General features: G+C 34.5%; 2 protein-coding genes across 2 annotated transcripts; one reads left to right on the top strand and one right to left on the bottom strand.

Moving 5' to 3' along the window:
• Window positions 1-1,064: 1,064 nt before the first annotated feature.
• On the bottom strand, window positions 1,065-7,625 carry LOC106167182 (putative lipid scramblase CLPTM1). Its single transcript, XM_013545905.2, has 13 exons — window positions 7,442-7,625; window positions 6,682-6,879; window positions 6,223-6,381; window positions 5,862-5,979; window positions 5,477-5,562; window positions 5,085-5,202; window positions 4,356-4,606; window positions 3,952-4,045; window positions 3,540-3,730; window positions 3,193-3,288; window positions 2,470-2,605; window positions 2,060-2,227; window positions 1,065-1,843 (listed from the first exon to the last, which is right to left on the bottom strand). The coding sequence occupies exons 1-13, from the start codon at window positions 7,541-7,543 to the stop codon at window positions 1,662-1,664; spliced, it is 1,899 nt and encodes a 632-aa protein (XP_013401359.2). The 5' UTR covers window positions 7,544-7,625; the 3' UTR covers window positions 1,065-1,661.
• Window positions 7,626-7,756: 131 nt separating this feature from the next.
• On the top strand, window positions 7,757-20,242 carry LOC106167181 (menin). Its single transcript, XM_013545904.2, has 6 exons — window positions 7,757-8,204; window positions 11,168-11,320; window positions 11,715-11,899; window positions 12,852-12,892; window positions 13,329-13,553; window positions 14,293-20,242. Exons 1-6 carry the CDS (start codon window positions 7,775-7,777, stop codon window positions 15,467-15,469), a joined length of 2,211 nt encoding a protein of 736 aa, XP_013401358.2. The 5' UTR covers window positions 7,757-7,774; the 3' UTR covers window positions 15,470-20,242.
• The last annotated feature ends 449 nt before the right edge of the window (window positions 20,243-20,691 follow it).

Raw genomic sequence — 20,691 nt, 5'->3', positions numbered from 1 at the left:
AAAATTTACAAATTTGGTGGTTCTCAACATCACATGACTGTACATAAGTTCAACACGAGAGTCATTTAAGCCTAGGTAATGATTGGTTCATTTTCCTCTTCATCCCATTTTTTATCCAATCAGTGTTTCGTGTAAAAGTCAAATGAAGGCAACCTGCAGGAGAATCATGCAGACTGAAGCTTTTGTTCAATATGCACAATGCAATACACAACTCCAGTACATACAAAATCATGCTAAAAGAAAGTGTTGCATAGTGACTTTCACACACGCCTGCACACACTGACATTAAAGTGGATTTAAACTAGACCTAACCCTTCCCCACAACATTCCACCTGGCCACCGTTATCCTCCATTTTATGCAGAACAATGCTCTTCACATTGCAAGATTTTCAGCCAACGATACTTGTAAATGTTATTAAATCCACACTTGATCTGTAAGGTTGATCATGAGTTATAGCATTTACATTATTAACAAACGGTGAAAGCCAATCTTAATTTTTGAAGAAAAATTATTTTAAACACTGATGTCGTGCCCCAGGTATGTGTAAAATAAACCAAGCATTCAATTTAAAAAATAATCTGAATTTGGCACCACCAATCTTCAGTAGAGAATTGAGTAATTGACCCAGTGGAGGCAGATTGTGGTGTTGTTAGTCCATCAAATGGAATTTTTTACTCGCTATAGATTTGATATTGTTTCACATTGTCAAAATTGCAATACAATTAACAGGATAAAGATTAAAGTCTAGCCCAAAAGAACTTTGCAGATAAATAAATGGGCATGGACTCTGTTTAACACTCATCTAAAAAAAGACAAGGACCAGAACTAAGGGTACTTTTCTGGCCAAAATTCAATGTATTTTTAGGCTTACAGAGAATGGGGGCAAATGTATGGAGGACATAAAACCCGTAATACGGTAATAATGGGAATTGAGGGAAAGCCTCGGGGTTTTTTTTATCCCTCTATAAGTTCCTTCCCACTGGCCTTACATTGAAAGATCTCAAATAGACCCAGAGACATGCTTCTTTAAATCTAGTTACTTTCTGATAAGACACTTTCACCATTCGTTTTTCAGTACATTTTACTTGAAATTGTATTTTTATCATTTATTGTCCACAGAGACTACCTAAAATTACATACCATGATATATATCAAGAACCAATTAATTATAAAAATTGTTGAAGACTGCTTACTAATTTGCACTTCATCTTAGAAAAAAAAAAAAAGATGAATCTTCATTTTACAGATCTCAACATTGTTTTTAAAGGTATATTAATAGAGAAAAGTATTGTCTTTGGTGGTTTTGTAAAAGATGATGTTTATGCATTTTGCATACTGAACACCACAGCCAAAAGAGGAACCCTGGTGATTTATTGACATATATGCCATCACTGTCTGAAATTTTGGGTCACTGTGGCAATTCTTCACCAGATCAATGAATTCTCCACAAAAAGCAGTCAAGGTTTTTTTTTTTCATTTTCATTATCATATCTGTTAGTACAACATTCACTACATTAAGGACGTGAACCTATGGTCAATGAGAACCTATTCAGAATACATCAAGTGAGAACAGTCCAGTGGCATACAACTTCAGGCAAAGATGTAATTCAGCACCACAACTTGACAGCATTTTCACATCCGGTCTGGTGAACTGTTCATCCTAATCTCTTTTTTTGTCCTCCTTGGCCTTAGGCTCTCCATCTTCTACAGCTGGTAGAGCATCACCATTAGCTCCTATTGCACCAGTCTCCTCCATTTCTCCAGAAGTCCCAAACTCATTCACTCTGGATGGATCAACTCTATAGATCCATCTTTGGTAGATAAATATCAAGAAGACTATATCTGAAATATTTTAATTTGATAGATATAACAAACACTCTTATATGTTTTCTTCCTAAACTAAAAACTTCAAGACCACATTTGCAAAATTATTTTTAGATAACATTTATCAATTGTATATTATATTTCTTATCTAAAAATATTCAAATAATTTTTAATATGACATTTTTACAACCAAGAGCAGGCTTGTTCATAGCTATTTTAAGGAAAAACACTAACCATCTCTAAAACATCCTATACGATACAAGGTTGGCATCTTAATGACAAATGCAAAGATGTCATCAATAAAAGTATTGAGGAACTTGTAGGTCAACATTCTCCATGGCAGGTGAGCAACAGACTTCAACTTGTAGTTGATGAATAACTGGGGAGTCATCATAATGAAACCTGTAAAAACAAAACCAGATATGATTATGTTCAATCTCTAATCACATTGTATGTGCCTCAAATTGTAAACAAAATTTTATGGGTCTTATCATTAATCCATTACCATTTATTAATTTTTTTTATCCATAAAAGAAGAGAATACAAAACTCAAATGACTTTTCCCTTCAGAATCTTGCAATAATTGTCACATACTTTACAGTGGTCTTGCAATGCAAATAAAACAATGACAGCTGTTAACTTACCAAATGTGAGTAAGAATCCATACAACATACTGAGCACCCAGGAGTACCACCCCTTCTGTTCCACATATATGAGAGAATACACAGCATACCCTCCTAGCAGGGGATACAGAGCCCAGGACAAGTACTTGAACGCCATCTATAATTCATAATAATAATTATAATTACATATACACATATTCAGAGCCTAAAATCAGCAAATTCATAAGGATGTTAAATATGAATCATCAATTAATCCCCTATATTCATCCATAAGAAAAATGACAATAGTTGGCACAGGTTGTTTCATTCTACATGGGTTGACTATTTCATGTGGGGATACAGAGGTCTGTTTCCCACGAGTTTTAACTTGTATTCCTAGAACTGGCTTTTTGAAAAGTGCCAGGAATTCAAACTTTTAAGTTTAAAACGTTTAAAGATGAATTAAACTATCTACCTTATATATAATGTCTTATTTCTTAACTACAGAGTGTCCCAAAAATGTACTCATTCTTTGACTGGCCATTACTAATGTTTTTGCTTGCTTGTTTGTTTTCTGAAAACATTTATTTTCTTTTATGCCATGTTATTATGTTATTATTCTAATGATATTTTAACTCATCGGATTGTTAATCAAAATAAAATAGAAGAGTAATGGACAATTTATGAGTGAGCACATTTTTGGGACAACCTAATGGGGTGCTGCATGTATTGCTTTTCATTAACTTTCATGCAAATTTCACTTACCTGATCATACTCTTTTGTGTGGGACTCTGTATAGGACGATTTGTCTTGGAGGGAGATTCGAGGAAAGATGCCAAATACTCTGTTCTCTTGGTCTGTCTGTAAAAATAAAAGTCATTTTGTTGAAGCAATAAAGAGGGGACAATTTCTTACCAAAGTGCTAGCAAATGATACCTATCCCAACAATTCTGTTTACATTACATTTGTAAACTGTTCATAGTGTACATCATGAGCCAAAAATATCTTCTACTTCAGGTAAATTCAAATCATTCTCATGGTGGTTAAATTATAATTGCTAATATCTCATTGTCAAAAAAGCCATTTTATGTAAAATCTCAATATTGGGTTACCTTGATGTCCATGACCTTGTGTATTTTCCACACCTCTATAAGCAGCCCAATGAATACACTGATCCTGACTACTGTGTTGGTTTCATTATCAAGTACATACAAAACCACTATCAGTGACTGAAAGACGTTGAAGAACACTGAACGCACAGAGAGTCCTTCCAAGGATTTTCTGTTCTTCCAAAACTGAATATCTAGAAAAGAATAAAAATTTAAATAATGAATGAGTTGAGAATATTTAAAAGAATTTGTGGATTTCTTATCACTGTAGTTTTATGTGCTAACTTTGTAAAAATATATGTTTGTAAATAGCTGAAGAAAAGACATTTTTCGTAACTACTATATCTGGTCAGAAATCATGTAGTGAGAAATTAGTTAAGAGAGCACTAAGACATCAGTGGATTTTTAAGATTACCATTTTTGAAGGCCAAGAATTCAAACACACTGTGGACAATGGACACTATAAATGTCAGCGCTAAAAGGTATGGGTTTGTCTCAACGAAAGTCCGCTGAAGAGACAAAAAATGACATTCAATTTCTAAGACAATATATAATCATGGATTGTTTAAGAGCAACATATATAGTATAACATTTTGAATGATAAATCCCCCCCCACCCCCCCTCAAATAAAAAATACACAAAAAATTGCCAATATGTGGAAAATGAAAAATTCACAAAAATACTTTGCAAAAGATAAGCTATTCTGAATCAGGCTGTTTTTTTTAATTCTAGGTAGTACGAGTCCTAAGAAGCAATAAGTAACATGGTTCTCCTTTTAGTGTTAAAATATCCAACCTCAATAAATTATCTGTCATTCACCTTGAGTGAGTCTTGCTCCTCGTCCGACTCTCCCACCATGTCATCTCCCAGGATACTGCTGTACCACTTATTCCTCATGCCCTGTGCTGCATACAGCTGCCACTTGAACAGAGTGATAGGGCTGTAGGTGAGACTGATGTTCAGGTACTTCACTGTGTCGTTGATAGGCTGGTAGTCACTGTTCAAGTTCCAGTAATCATTGTAGTACAGGATTGGCAAGTATTTAGAACCATCAGGAAGGAATTCTACGACTGTAATTAAATCATTATACCAGTGATACTTCTGCATGATTTTATTCTTCATTGCTCACATAAGAAGAACAAGGAAAATCCATTGAAACTTGTTTAGCCATTTTCTCATAAATATAAGCATATCATCGTGGTTTGAACTTCCATAATAATAGTTGGGATTCAATATTCATTTTATTTAAATAAACAGCACAATTGTCACTTAGTTGAAGATTAAGTCTGTTGTGTACTAATGCTATGGTCATCACTGTACTATAATTGTTATGATAATACAATTTCATCCAATGGTCATTGTACTGCCCATGCTGTCCAGGGGGTGTGGTCATCATTGTGTTATAATGATAAGACAACGTGTCATTATAATAATATAATACTTACATTCATCCAGTTACTGTGGTACTGCCCCTGCTGTCCAGGGGGTGTGGTCATCATTGTATTATAATGATAAGACAGTGTGTCACTATAATAACATAATACTTACATTCATCCAGTGGCTGTGGTACTGCCCCTGCTGTCCAGGGGGTGTAATCCTCCAGTAAGTTAATGGTGAGGTTGGGATGCCAGTGAGACAAAATCTCAAAGCTGCTACCATTCTCTTTCTGAAATCATATAATTAACCACTTCACAATAATTGACATCAGCTATGTCTCCATTATCACTTCTTCCTGTGACAAGCGTGAAAAGGAGGGCAGGGGCACTATGTTTGCACTCCTATCCCCTTATATTACATTTATTACAATTCTGACAGTCAACAAACTGTAATTGTACAACATTCTTAAATAAATAAATGGACAAATCCAGACACACTTAAGTAAATGAGTGTTAACTTCATTAAAATAAAATAATAGCATTGTTTTCTGTCATTTAACCTACCTGGATGAGATCTGGGTGTGCTTCTGTTTGTCCTGTCAGCAAATTTGTCAGTGAATGGAATTTTCTTTTCTTGTACTTATTCAGCACTGAAGTTACATAATACATTGGCATATATGTTTATCAAATGATAAAAATACATTTTTTAAATCTTATATAAAACTCAATAATGACAATACACTATACTTATCTAAATCTTACATTCTTATGTAAAAAATTAATCAACCTTAAACCTTAATCAACCTTAAATTTGCATCACATTTGAGATATATATAATAATTTTTTTGTTAAATCAAGAATAATATAATAAAAACAGGATTTAATGTATTGTAAGGTAACAAATTTTTTTCATACTTGATTATTCAAAATCAATTTTAAAATGACTTACTTTTCTTTTTATAAATAGTGGACCATTTATCATATGTATCCTTATCTTTTGGGTTGGGTGAGTTCCCTCTTTTCACAAAATAAGTATGGAGATATAAAGAACCATTATTCATTACCCTCTGAAATTCAAAACAATGATATCAATGAAATATAAATGAATTTAAATTAATATAAATGACAGACCTTAGTAATTTGAAGAACATGCACTTTTAAAGCTTTTTTCTGCTGCATGGAGAGTGAATTTGGCTGTTCTTTTGGCATGCAGATTTTGGAGGTGGTGTGAAAGATGCTGATAATAATAAATTTAATGTGTAACAGGGCATTTACTCTCACTTAATATAGTGAATATCCATTACTCTTACTTCTGGTGTTTTAATTCTTGCTTCCTTTGTGTAAGTTCCATCTTTGTTTTCCCCAGAAGTCCAATCTCCATACTCCAAATCTTCTTCCAACCAAAACAAAGCTTTTGGATTACCAAAATCTTTGAATGTTTCATCCTCAGATAAATACACATACATATCCTGTAAATAAAAAGACCAGGTAGAAAGTTATAGGCTTGGAAACCTTTCAAGATTTAGATGAATTTAACAACAATAATTATCAATAAAACACTTACTTGCATTTTTTCCTTACATTTAGAATTAAATACCAAATACCAAAGATAAAATATGGCTTCCAAAAGATTGACAATATTTCATTTTTTTTTTCTAAACATTAAATATATGTATTACATTAAAAAAGTACTTTCAATGACTTAATTGGTCTTTATCTGTCCCCTTTATTTTTCATTCTCATCAGAAAAAAAAATCCCAATACTTTACCATCATTTGTCCTTTTTCAAAGATATTATGTGCCACAAGTTTGGTAGGCATTGGGACTGACTTTCCATCAGGAGTGGTGGTCATTTGTGGTTGCTGACCTCTACGGAAAAGACTGCTTATGAAATAAATGACGAGACAGCGGAAGAAAAACCCTTTCACCATGCTCCAGCCATTTGCCTGGGGTTGCTGGGGTGCTGCCTGGAAAACAGATTGAAGAGTGAAAATATTGATTTGTTCAGCATGAGAAAGGGCATTTCTTAGAATTCAATCTAACACCAGAACATATAAATGACCTTGGGTATAAAAGAAACAAAAACACTTCTACTTGTAAGTCTGATATCTCATTTCTCTTTCTAAATTCAGATATGCAGTGACTTTGATCAATGTCCATGTTATTAAAATAAAATAGTTTTGCATATCACTTGCTGATTTTTGATGTAACATTACTTGGAGTGCTACAGCCTGGTTGATTATTATTCTTTAAAAAATAAGTTGAATTTACAGTGTGGATGGTGTTCATAGTTCAGTACCCAACCCAATGCCTTGGCTATTTTTGTATAATTCATAAAATCAAAACAATTCATGTCACATCTCAAGTCTCATTTAGAGTACAGTTCCTTTGCCATCAACCCAAAGCATGACAATGACATTCAGGATGGGCAAAAGTAATCAGATTTTGAAGGTAAGCCTTTAATATTTAACAATCTATGACGCACATGTATAAATTCTGAACAATCATAAGAGTACACCGTTTGAGTACCTGTGTCTCTTGGCTGTTTTCCCCGCCATCTGTAGCAGCAACTTCAGTATTTGAGGAATTATTACTCGCACCTTCAGCGGCACTCACTTCTTTCTCAGCCATGTTGAAGATTTAGCCTCGATATGAGTGAAAGCGGAAGCACATTGTACAAAGTGCTTTTTGGCGAAAGAAAAATAGTTTGTACCCCGTTTTTTAAGTTTTCATTTAATTGTGTATGCAATTACAACAGCACGAATAAAATTGTTGTATTTTTAAAAGATATTAATTAATGAAAAAGCTGAGTAATTTACGAAAATGACTAAGAGTTTGTCATCGAGAGTTTATACGTCACACATGTTCAATTTCAAGATGGCGGGCTTCCGCGATCGAGATAAACAACATTTTCCGTTGCAAAGTATCGAGTCAGTTGTAAGGTTATTCAGAGACCAGTTACATTGTACAGATGAGCCTAACTTGGCACTGTTGTCTATTATTATTGGAAGTATAGAACATACGCTGACAGTCAACAGGGCACTCCCACAGAACGTTGATCTGTCAAAAACTTTGGAGCCGATCTTCCCTATCATTGATCTGCAGACGGTTGAAGCTCTGTACTGTAGGTTTGAGAGCTTGATACGGGGATCAGTAGACTTGACACAATTCCCAGCGGGGAAAACAACAAGGCAGCTAATCAAAAGAGTGTCAGACGTGGTTTGGAACTCGCTGTCAAGGAGTTATTACAAGGATAAAGCCCACCTGCAGACGCTGTACAGTTTATTGACGGGTATATACGCAGTTCGTCATATTGATTACTTGTACACAGTGTATCTGCGGTTAAACATGTTCATATTTGGTGGTTTTGTGAAATGTCAAATAAGTGTATTAAGGCAGTGTCAGTGGGAGTTTATGACAAATAATCAGCCTGTTGCATTGCCTTTTACTTTTAAATGCTCATATTACTAGCCTGAAAGTGAAAGATGAAAGTAACATTCAGGTGGTATTTAATTTTTTTTATCTTGAAATGTATATACTATCAGTTCTCGCCTTACTTCTCACCTCCTCAAGTTCCATTTTATTACAAAGCTTATTGATTATGTTAGTTTTGATAAACATGAAAACTCTGTTCACTTGCAAACATCAGCACAGTTGCAAACATTCCTCAGGTTTCTTTATGGTTACAGGTACCACTCTGACTCTGTGCCATTCATTAAAAAAAACATGAAATCAAGAATGAAAAAGAAAACAGAAAAGTTAATGTTATCATGTTTTTCAGATGATATTTTATGCATGTGAAAAATAATTACATGTGTCATGAAATATATGCAATTACAATTCTGGGAGGTAAATTGTCAGCAATCTGTTAGTCATAGGCTAAAGAAAAAGGCAATCATACTTAGCCTTACTAAACAGCATAAGTGTCATGTACAGATGGCTGACCACTGCACCTGTAGCTGTGTAGAAAGTAAATTTACAAATTATCCTTAATATTGACATACCCATTTGTAAAATCCTTTTCTATCATAGTATCACAGCTATTTCAACAGTAATTTCTAATGTGAATAAATCCTGAACTGTGTGTTTTCTTTTCCTACTCTCCCAATGGTTAAGGTTCTAGAAATTGGTTCACCTCGCCACTTCTGGAAGTCTTGTTTCCCCTCGATGAGATGTTAGTGCAGTACTTACATATTGTGTAAGACAGCCACCTTAATTAATTAGCCAAGAGGGGACCTCTCTTCGATTTTCCTAGATCCTCTATATCAGTGGCAGTCTAGGGGGAGAGGGGACAAGAGTATCTAAATTTTTCCAACAAAAATGAAATGAAATACTTATAGTGCATCAAAATGGTCATTCATTGACTGGGGGTTAAGGCCTGTGCTATTTAATAAAAAACTGTCTGTCTTTGAAAAAACTTTCAATTTCTAGGTCTGTGTAGATTGATCCAACTCCGGTACTCTTGCTGAATGCAATCAGTGTAATAGATTATCATACTGCCTTTTGTTTCCAATGTACTTGTATAGTCAACAGCTTTTCTGTGTTCTATTTAATATCAGGAGGAGATGTGTCCTGTGCCATTCAGTTTATCTGATTGCATTCAACAAGATTTCCAAGAGAGTTGGATCTATCTCCCTAAACAAATAGTGTCTTTGGGAATGAACCCTTAGTGGACATTAAGCAGACAAGACCTCCACTGTATCAGATGGCGTGTCTTCCTATCCTTTTTTTTTTTACTTTTATAGAAGATAGCGCTTGAATCACTTCCTGATAATCTCATTAATTTGACCATTTTAAAACCCTTGCAAAAGAAAAACCACATTCACAGCACCCAAAATCTAATTATTCTGATCTTTATTTTAGTAGATCACTTCCTAATGTGGTGCTAAATTGTGCTGAGTCAGAAGCCAAACATAATAACCACTGGAATTGGTTGCACAGTTTAGAACCAAGGGGTTTATATAGAACATGAGCAATCTTTATTAGGTTGGAATCATTGTGGTTGTGTGTAATAGGACCAGTTATTGGAATTCCAGTTATATCAGTTATAAATAAATTAGACCACCATTTTTAATCTGACTTTTTTCAAAACAAATGTTATTGAAGTTTCACATTATTTCAGTATTGTCAACAGCATTTGTTTTCTAAGTGCTAAAAAATAATTTTGATAAAAGTTTGACAAAATCATCTGTCTCCTCTTATTTTGAGTTTAGGATAGGTAACAAATGTATTGTGTTACTCCCTGGAAGCCAATGTTAATAATTCTACTTACAGCGCATTCAGAACAGATGATCCGCAGACTAACTGATCTGCCAACTAAATATGGCTGCCTCCACTTAAAAGCAGCACCACTTAATTGCCTGATGGTCTCCCCACCTCCACGTGTGCCATTAAACGGAATAAATCTTAGCGCCAAGTTTTAATTGCTAGGATCCTGTAGCGATGGCAAGTGTGGAGGCAGGGAGGCCATCAGGGGGATTAGACGGGCGCTGCTTTTAAGTGAGTCAGCCATATTTAGTTGCGGATCTGTTAGTCGGCGGATCAACTTGTTCTGAATACCCTCTTAAATTCCAAAATTTAATTTTGGAAAACCCTTGAAACATTTTATTGGCTAATTTTTCAGATGCATGTGTATATATTGTGTAAGCATTATGTAATAATCCATCTGTAAGTGAAAAACTAATTTTTCAGATGCATGTGTATATATTGTGTAAGCATTATGTAATAATCCATCTGTAAGTGAAAAACAAAAGCAAGCTGTGCCTGTGCTTTTAATGTTCTAAGATAAAAGAGTATGCTTTAGTATTAAACGAAATGGGTGTACAGATAGCCCGGCCATAATGAAATTTATGAGTGCTAGTGTTAAAATAAAAATTATTTAATACGAGCAGTTTATAAATTTTCGTACCCATTTTGTTTGGCACAGACGGCATGAAATGATGCACAACTTTGATTTTTTTGGAAAATGTGACTGCATATCCATCAACATTTAGTTTTGATGATTATCAGAGAAAGTATTTATAAAGAGAACTCTTAGTCTCTGCTGTTGCATTTAACAGTGAATCGATTACATTCTTATTCATAATCACCTTAGTAATCCTAGTACATGATTGATAATTCTTTCTGGGAGGGTTCTCTCAGTTTTGTTATTGAAGTCTTGGCTAGTTTCCAGAAAAATGGTGTAATATGGGGAATTCTGATAAGAATCATGTTTCCCTATTGATATTCTTAAGTGGTGCTTGCTGTTTGTTCTAGGTAACAAATTGGACTGTTTTGGCCTTGCCTATTCAGTTGTGGCAGCTTGCCAGGTCCTTGGACTGACCGATGTCCACCTAGCTCTCTCAGAAGACCATGCCTGGGTTGTGTTTGGGGAGAACGGAGAGGAGACAGCAGAGGTTACCTGGCATGGTAATATCCTTCACACAGTGATAATTTTCTCAATATTGTTAAGTTGAAAGTAAATGTTAATGTTAGTAGTAATTAGTCGATATCAAAGAACTAATGAATTGTATTATGTCGCACACCTGTATTAAAAACTTTTCCTGCTTGATTATTACATATGCTGTACGTGCAAAAACGAAATATTAAACCTATGTTGTGATTAAATGTCAAAAAGCAATTTTGTAAAAGTTGATAACCGATAAACAATTGTTGTATATCTGTATGTATTAAACTGTCGTTTGATTCTGTTGCAGTATATTTATTAATTAAAAAATCAAATGAAGTGAAATAAATGCATATTCTTGCTCTCTTTGACCCATTCATGAAATAAAAAGTGGAAACCTTTTTCTGTTTGTTGAAGGCAAGGGAAATGAAGACAAGAGAGGTCAGTCAATTAGTATGGGCGTGGCTGAGAAGAGTTGGTTGTACCTTAATGGACACCCTGTAGTCTGTGATAGAAAACTAGAAGTAGCCTCTCTGGTCTCTGGTATCAACTGTTCCATTAATGCAAGCACAGATAGTGTAGAGTTGGGAGACCTGCAACAGGTGAGATTTTGCTTAATAACTTGGGGGCGGGGGGGGGGGGGGGGGAGGGGTGCATCATGCTCGTATGTAAAGTTTTTACAGAACTATTTAATTTCACCTTTACAGTGGAAAGTTGGAGGTAAAGTGATCAAATGTGATCACTTTTTACAGTAAATTTATTTTCATTTACATGTGATGAAACTTTATATGTATGTGCAAACCTTATCTTCTCTGTGTGGGCAGGCAGTCATCGGATATTTCTGCTGCTTGTGGTTATTTCTCATGGGGTTTTCAATTAGCCCTAGCCTACGTATATGAACAATAAATCAAAACTGCCTATGAATGTGCGCATTGTAACTAGTTGTTGAAAGCATTGCTTATAAAATGCACATCGATAATGGATTTTTCATTGAAAACTCTTACTGTTATAAAGGTTGATATTCATTTACTAATGCAAATACCATAGAAAAAAGAACAAATAATATATTATATGATACCTGCATCCATACTCATTCATTTATAGTCATGCTTAAATGGTAGTTTCAGAAATGTTAAATATCGGCATTTATTTGCTTCTTTTCTTTATTTTTAAAAAGAATACACCGATTTGATTTAAGTCAGTTTGATATCTTATTTGAAACTAAGCACACTTTTATAGGTCAGGATTTCCAAACTGTTGTCAGAGGTGACTCAATGTCATTAGTTACGGATTTGTCAGATAATGGTTGATTAGTTTGAGGAAGTGCATCTCGGCAAAATATCCAATTTACTGATATGCTTGTAATTCAAGTAGAGGATGTGCTGATAATGGACAAATGTCATCAAACAATGTGATATTGTTATGCAAAAGTGTGAGATGTTTGCCTTGCATCTGGACTCCCTGAATAAATTACATAATAGTACATTAATTTATAATACATTGTCTGACTGATGATTGTACGTGTGACTGACTATTTGATATTTTATTTTATAGGAACTGCTATGGCTGTTGTATGACATGGGTTTTCTGAAACGGTGAGTCATAAGGACAAGGATACTTTTTCTTTCATTTGGGATGTTCAGTATTAATTGCTGAGCAAATGAACTTTGAATTTTTATGACCTGGACCATTGTCAGGTTGATGCAGATGAGGCCCCTCCAGGAATTAGTTCAGATGAAAATAAATTTTTGTTTCTTTACCCCCACTTTGTGTATGGAGATTATATTTTTAGCTTTGATGGTTTCATTTAAGAGAATTACTTTAAACCTTATGGATGGATTTTGATAAAATTCCAGGCTTACTCAGGAACTTGGAATTGCTTAGATTTTGGTGATGATTCATTACCATAAGATAAATTAATTAATATAGAGAATTGAACTGTCATCTCAGAGGTTTGTGCTCTCTGAGTTTTTTCTAGTCATTTGTCATTTTTGAAATAATAAACAACAACGAGTTCAATGTTTTCTTTAGCTACCCTATGGCTCTTGGAAATCTAGGAGATTTGGAAGAAATTCAGCCCACTTCAGGTCGACCCACCCCCATTGAACTGTTCAAGGAAGCCATAGACACTGCTAGAACATACTACGACAATCATCATGTGTATCCATACACCTACATGGCTGCCTACATGTACAGGAAGAAGCATTACAAGGAAGCATTGAAGTACTGGGCAGATGCAGCAAGTGTTATCAAAAGGTTTGTTATATGTCCTTTTTCAGGTTTTTTTTCCTGATTTTATTTTATTTTTTTTCACTTTGTTTTTTAACTTTTCTGGGATAATTGCACAGCATTGCCAATTTTCAGGTCCCTCCTGATCACGTCCATGGTGTTGATTTGTGATCTTTATGTTATTTTGATAATTGTGATAATTTTATAAGGTGTAGTGGATATTTAAACAGAACATGAGGCATTTCATCCAAAGTTGTTATTTTATGTTGTGGGGACATTTTGTAAAAATCAACCTTTTTGCTCTTTGATACCATTATCTCAGTATCATTTTTTATAATAATTGCTTAATTTTAAAAATAAAATTGTAATTATTTGCTCTGTTCCATAAATTGTGAAGCTTTACAAACAGTTTTCTTTGATGTCAAGATATACTGATACTAAAATATTTATTAGGATATAAACCAAAATTTAATATGAAAATGCAAGCTCTTATTCTTGTAAAGAAACTGCTTCTTGTTTCCTGTGCATGTATCTTTCCAATGTACCTGGTACAGTAAAGACCTTGATTATAATTTTTGGTTATAAAATTTACTAAAAAAAACTCTGTTATTCACATTCTCCAGAACAACACATTTCTTTTAGTCGAGGTAGAATGAATAGATACTCTTAGCTGCGATTTTAGTCCATACTTGGTACTTTTAAGTTTGATTCAATATTAGTGCATGCATTTACCTGTATATATGATTTGACTTATACTATTTTATAGGTTCAACTACAACAGGGAAGATGAAGAAATATACAAAGAATTCTTGGAGATTGCCAATGACATGATACCAAATATTGTGAGAGCTGTCACATCTGCTGAGACACAATCAAAACCCAGACTAGAAGATGCAGCAGTGGTGATTGCAGCACCCTCCGTTAGCCAGTACAATCAGACACACATTCTCCATGACCCTGACTGCTACTCGTACCTGCTCCAGTTTTATGATGGGATATGTCAGTGGGAGGAAGGCAGTTCCACTCCAGTGTTACATGTGGGTTGGGCACAGCAGCTGGTCTACACTCTGTCCAGATTTGACCCCAAAGTCAGAGAAAATATGGAAGTTCATGCTGAGGGTGAAAGAGATGGTGAGGATGAGGAGGAGGAGGACGATGAAGATGATGATGATGAAGAAGATGATGAAGAGGCAGAAGAAAAAGCAGTGGGGGATAAAGTGAAAAGTGAAAGGGTGTCATCTGTAGCAAAAGAATTAGTTGGTGAAAGTAAAGTCCTTAAAAGAGGAAGGGGCAGACCCAAAAAGGCCCCGACCAATGCTGTGAATGGTGGTGGAGAAGTGAGAAATAATCAGGAAAAGGCAAAATTCCCAGAACAGTCAGAGGAGGATAAAAAAGAAGAACAAATCAAGTCTACTATCGAGGAACTAGCATCCAAGGTGGGTGAGGGTTCGCAGAATGAGACACCTAACCCTAACATTGCAGCTCTAGCACAGGCATGTGGAGAATCTATTCTCAACCCAGACTACTTGTTGGGGAGTGGCGAACCTTTCAACAGTGAAGCTAAAGTTGAAATCAGTGAATTTTTGAGCTCTAAAACCAACAGCAGTCCTTTTGCAGGCATGACCATGGACTCTATGCTTAAGGCAGAAAGCCCTGCAGATTTTAAGTTATTCAAAGGAATGATCAGACCCGCCAGTGCCAGGTCACAGAGAGAGACACCGATTTCTGGTCTGACTGCAGCAGCCAATGGACAGCATGGACTTGTGCTGCACAGTGAGAAAATGAAAGGACTAAAGAGTTTGCTAACAGCAACTAAAATGAACGCTAGTGCCATAAAATTGCAGCTGACAGCCCAATCTCAAGTCCATTTAAAACACACCAGTAAGAGGGGATTTGATGTGGAAGTAGGTGGCGCCAGACCAAAGCGTACAAGAAGAGAATAGTGATAGTTATGGCTTGTTAGGATGGTATTTTGTGTTTGGAAGTTATCTTATATTGCTGGGAACTCCTTGATTGTTTGGGTTTTTTTTCTTCAGTTAAATGTTTGTAACAGAAAGTGGTTACCTTTATGTTCAATATTGTATGTCATACTGGGGAGGTGTGTGTTTTGTGTTGTTGTACTTTTTTTTAAATATTTAATTTGTGACTCTTTGAATTCAGGTTTTTGAAAGTCAAAAATGGTGATTAACCAAATTATGAGATATGTTTTGTTAATGTAATGAGAAGTTGTTTTGAATGTGTGACACAAAAAAGATAAAGGAACATGCTTTAAATTTTGCAATAATCTTTTTGTTTGTTGTTTAATTGTTTTTATAAATACATGTACATGTATGCCACTTTTCGACACTAGTCATTGTTATTTGCGATTATATAGGACAAAAGTATAAAATAATTTGAGGAAACAGAATGCCTCTGCTCCCTTTTATGAAATATCTGTTTTATGATCAACTGCTATTTGCAGTGGTTGATATCACAGAAGCTGCAGAAAATGAGACCCAATATGACATTTAGCCCTTAGCTTAGTTAAAGTAGTCATTTCCCACTTTTTTTTTTTTTTTTTTTTTTTTTTTTCTTTTAGAAACAGGAAAGAATCAAATGGTGTTTGAAGGAGCTATAAATAATCATCATTACTGTATGTGGTTTTATTCAGCCAGTTATTGTTAGCTTTTAAATTAATTTATTGACATGTATATTTAATGTCTAGCTTTTATGATGTTTACACTTTATTCTTGTGGTTTATAATTTTGTCCGTTTCCAACTTTTATCTTTAGTCAACCAACTCTTCTTTTCCTTTTTGTTTTGTTGTTGACAATTGAGGAACTGGTCTTCTTTTCCAGTATATTGTATGTATGTATTATAAAATTTATTGTGATATTCTTTAGCTTGAAAATATTTTGATAAATGGAAATTAATAGAGTACAAGGTTCCTGTTAATGTAATTTTGGATTTAGACAGTTTGGTAATAATCATCAAGTCAGTTTTTTGTTTGTTTGTTTGTTTGTTTGTTTGTTTGTTTGTTTGTTTGCCATATATATGGCAGGATGCATGTTAACGCTTTACTTAGTTCTATTAATATATCATTTCACACATCAGTATGAGAAATTTGTTAAATCTAGTAGAAAACAATTGGAAGATTTAAATGGGGATCCTCTGAGATAGACTCAAAGGAGGCTATCAGCACTCCTTAAGTCACCCAAAACTGTGAAACTTGCAAGAATCCTTGTAAGATGGGGTTAACTTTTCAGTGATAAGGGTGAAACTGTGTGGAAACTCACTTGATTTTACACTAAGTCACAAGTCTAAAGGCTTTAGACTGTCTCAGTTGATCCCCATTTGTTTCCTTTCTCAAAGGGCTTAATGTTTCTTTTTACTGAAGTGTCCAAATACCATTTTGTGGATGGTTAGTGAACAGGATGCCAAGTCTTACAGAAGACTTTTCAAAAAAAATTTCCGGGTATAATGGAATATTAAATATGTCCCTTTTCATGACTAAGTTACTGTTGGATAACATTTGTCAAGATATCTAATGTTTAAGTCTTTTTCTCAGACAAGTTTGACACAAACTACTGATAAATAATGTTGCTTTATAGGTTCCTATGTTACGATTACCAAATAATGTGTCAGGTAGTACACTTTCATGTACCGAGTAACTTTGATGAGTTTTTTTCCCTCTATTCCATTCTATTTGGGTTCACCTGCACGAGACTTGTTGAATGAGTTAGATAGTAGCTTAAAAGCAAATTTGATGTTCATGATAATTGATGAATCTCTAGCACATATTGTCTTTGAGGCTTTTTGAAGTGTTATGTATCACTGCATTCTTGTAATTTCTGCAATTATCTCATTAAAAAATTAAGAACGAAGACAACACTTTGAAAGGCAGCTTTTCATTCATTGTGGTATTTCTTGCTGCAGCAGGTCTACGGCATGATTTTTCTTACAGGTGTGCCTTCAAAAATTGAAAATAATCAGTTTATTTAGAAATTAAGATTTAAAATATCAGAATTGTTGTATTATATGCTTAGGAGTGATAATGAATAAATATGCAGGGTTTTTTTTTCCAAGGTCAATCCTGCTGCTGTAGTTAGTGAAAAGTTAGTCAAAATGTTAGTTGCTCTGTTAGTAGGTCTGTTACATATCGTTCTTGTAAGAAATTGTCTACTTCTTGAGTGAAGTTTTTAGTGTAGTTGTGAAGGGTAAAATCATTGAAAGAAGGGGCAGTTAGAAAAGAAATAGTCATTTTCTGTTCGGCTCACTCTGCATAGAGCAGATGTGAATGCGCCTGTTGTGTGTATGCGTGTTCACACTCTAGGCTTCATTCAATTGTGGTCGTATATCTCTTCTATTTAGCTCTGATCAGGCAGAGTCCAGGGATCTTTGTTGTTTAGAAAGGTTGATATGCACAAACTCATAACTTGCATGAAATACTTTGATGAAGTTGGATATGTTGTTACAGGATGTTGGGTTAAATTTGGCATGCAACTGATGTTTGTAAAGGTCACAATGGAAGAAGAGGCATATAACTGTCAGATTCACTTCCACATGGTTTGCTTTTATATACCTAGAAGGTCTTGTTTGATTCATTGGAGATGCCACTAATTAACTTCTTCGTGCAGTTATGTGAGTTTTGGTGTAGAAATGGATTTTATTGATTCCATTTTCAGGATTTTGTTTATCAGGGTTTTGAAAATCCTGATCATTTGATTACACACATTAAGGGATATTGGCATAGATTTAATGGAATGGATCACTTTAGGTAGTCTAGCACTGAGTCAAAATAAAAAAAGAGATTGAACAGAATAGATAGTTGATAAGATGAATTTTCTTAAGCTCCAAGAGGTTTTTCCTGTCTTATGATAGTTTATAACACAAGTGGTATAGAAAATCTAGAGTCCAATTATGTCACACTTTTACTTTCTTCTGATAGAAAGTTGATAAGACCTATTGTTTAGTGGATTTTTTTTTTGTTCATAGTTCAAAAACTTGGCATATCTCTTTGCCCTGTGCAGTATATATTTTCGGAAAATCATGAATTATGGAAACATTTTCTTTCTATTGAATGATGCTCACCAAGTTCTTAAGTGTAGATTTTTCAAAAGAAGCAAACTGAATGAATGTTGTATATTGTTTAAACATTGTTTATGTAAGGTTTATTCAACAGAAAGGCAGCAAAGACTTGTGCATATAAAACATTTCTCAAGGTCATATTTACTTTTTAATTGATAATTGAATGACATTGAGATTGAAATGTTTGAAATTAATTAAATTGAATGCATTTTTTCAAATCATGACTGAGGCATGCTTTGGATTTTACTTAAGTTCATGGATGCAATGGAAAGATGTGATTCAAGTGCTGTGTAGCTCTCAGGAATAAGTGTGGAATGGGATAGATATCTGCACTGTACATTTTTTACAGGATAAGGGATGGTGTATTTAATTAGGAATCCTTAATTCTAGTATTTGGTGTCAGGTAGTGAGATATCTGGAAGGGATGCAGGGTTTATTTTTAAGTTTTGTTGGAGGGTCTTTCAGAAAAGAACAGCTGAAAATGGCTTTAGTTTCTGCTTTTAGATTCTAGTTAGGCTATGCTTTAATTAATTAAATTTCATGTTGTATTGTGGGTTTTACTATTTAATGTATTGTTACTTGGTTATTTGGTAATCATATTTAGCATTCCATTTCCAGTTATCAAAAATGTTGTTTTAATCACTGTACTGCTGTGTGTGAAGACGGTTAAGAAGCCTCTGCATCAGTTCTTCTCATCAATAATTCTTATCTGCTTTTTGTTATCAATTCGTGCCAAACTTGATTTCAAAATATTATGCTATAAACAACAGACATCCAGCCTTGCTGCAGCAAGAGGCTTATGTTGATGACAATAGTTAATTGCTGAAACCAATCTAAATGATTTAATGATCTAATGTTTGTTTTATTCCAATGTACTCTATATAAGAATTGTATCGTGAAAAACCAGGTTCATGCAGACTGGGCATAAAATGTGTTCTTTGAGAAGAAGACACTTGGTAAAAGATAAGTAAGCAAAGTATTAACATTATCTCTTGGGATAGTGAAAATAAAGCTATTTTTTTGTCAAAGAAATAGTATATTTATTTGGTTTTTTGGCACTTGAAGGTGTGAAATGGAGGAGTTTAGATGAGGCCAAATTTTAGAGTCTATGTGATTTGTCAGTGTGTTTTTTTGTTTTTGCAAAATACAACTGCTACTCGGAGCTTTTATGCTTTTTTTTTTTTTTGTGTATCCAATTCCCTGTACTATGAGACCATTCCCAGACCCTATCGTACTATGGATCGAACTATCTCCAAGGGGAGATAATTGCAATCAACTTAGATGGCTTAGATGTCTGTCACGCCTACTGAAGCTCATAGTGGGTAATTAACTATTGCTTAGCAGCTTTAGTAGGCGTCCCAGACATCTAAGCCACTTAAGCTGAAAGCAATTTAGCGAGAAACCCTGTGGAGATAGACTGATCCTGTTAGATCGATCTAGGGATGGGAACCCAGACTAAAAGTGGGTCTTATGGATCTACACTGCAGCTCTTATTGTCAGAATTAAGTTGGTGTAAGGATAAAAGATTCCTACTCCTTCCAACACCACCAAGTTTAATTTTTCTTAGCATTGTAAGAAAGGGTCAGTTCATTAAAAAATAGATTGTACATAACATTGTGAATAAATTATGTGTTGTTCTATTAAAATAATGCTGTTGTTGTTAGTATGTGTCTGCCACGATGACATTGGGAGCAAATGAAAAGATATATGGTATTTCAGATTGGGAAGGGAAGTCCCTGGTATGGTTCTGGGCACATGTTAAAGTAGAAACTAATCAACTGCAGTACTCTGCTGGGCTGAAATTAATCTGTTAATCGGATTGCATTCAGCAAGAGTCCACACTCTTGTGAGTTAGTTCAAACTACCTACTATAATAGTTACATTGTGAGTGCACCCTAAGTGGTAGACCTGATGATCCACATAATTCTCCTCAACGAAACGTTTATGAACTGAAATTTTAAATTGATTTGCTAATTCCATCAAAATATTCCACTTTAATCATTTGAAACAAGGCACTCATCAGTGGTCATAAGTTTGCTGTTATATAATATAGGGGCAAACCAAACTGTATAAGGTAAAATCACAAACCACGAACAAT

Source organism: Lingula anatina, chromosome 2, assembly GCF_051362555.1.
Source record: "Lingula anatina isolate TDL-2025a chromosome 2, LinAna3.0, whole genome shotgun sequence".
NCBI lineage: Eukaryota > Metazoa > Brachiopoda > Lingulata > Lingulida > Lingulidae > Lingula > Lingula anatina.
This window is presented reverse-complemented; position numbering and strand designations above follow the sequence as displayed.

What these genes read in the sequence shown, in the direction of transcription:
- LOC106167182 (XM_013545905.2), bottom strand. Translation starts at nt 7,543, where the DNA reads ATGGCTGAGAAAGAAGTGAGTGCCGCTGAAGGTGCGAGTAATAATTCC. An exon ending in CACTATTTATAAAAAGAAAA is followed by an intron (nt 5,563 to 5,861) that starts GTAAGTCATTTT and finishes ATGTAACTTCAG; the next exon opens with TGCTGAATAAGTACAAGAAA. An exon ending in ACAAGGTCATGGACATCAAG is followed by an intron (nt 3,289 to 3,539) that starts GTAACCCAATAT and finishes TTATTTTTACAG; the next exon opens with ACAGACCAAGAGAACAGAGT.
- LOC106167181 (XM_013545904.2), top strand. Translation starts at nt 7,775, where the DNA reads ATGTTCAATTTCAAGATGGCGGGCTTCCGCGATCGAGATAAACAACAT. An exon ending in AGCAGAGGTTACCTGGCATG is followed by an intron (nt 11,321 to 11,714) that starts GTAATATCCTTC and finishes TGTTTGTTGAAG; the next exon opens with GCAAGGGAAATGAAGACAAG. An exon ending in GCAGCAAGTGTTATCAAAAG is followed by an intron (nt 13,554 to 14,292) that starts GTTTGTTATATG and finishes ACTATTTTATAG; the next exon opens with GTTCAACTACAACAGGGAAG.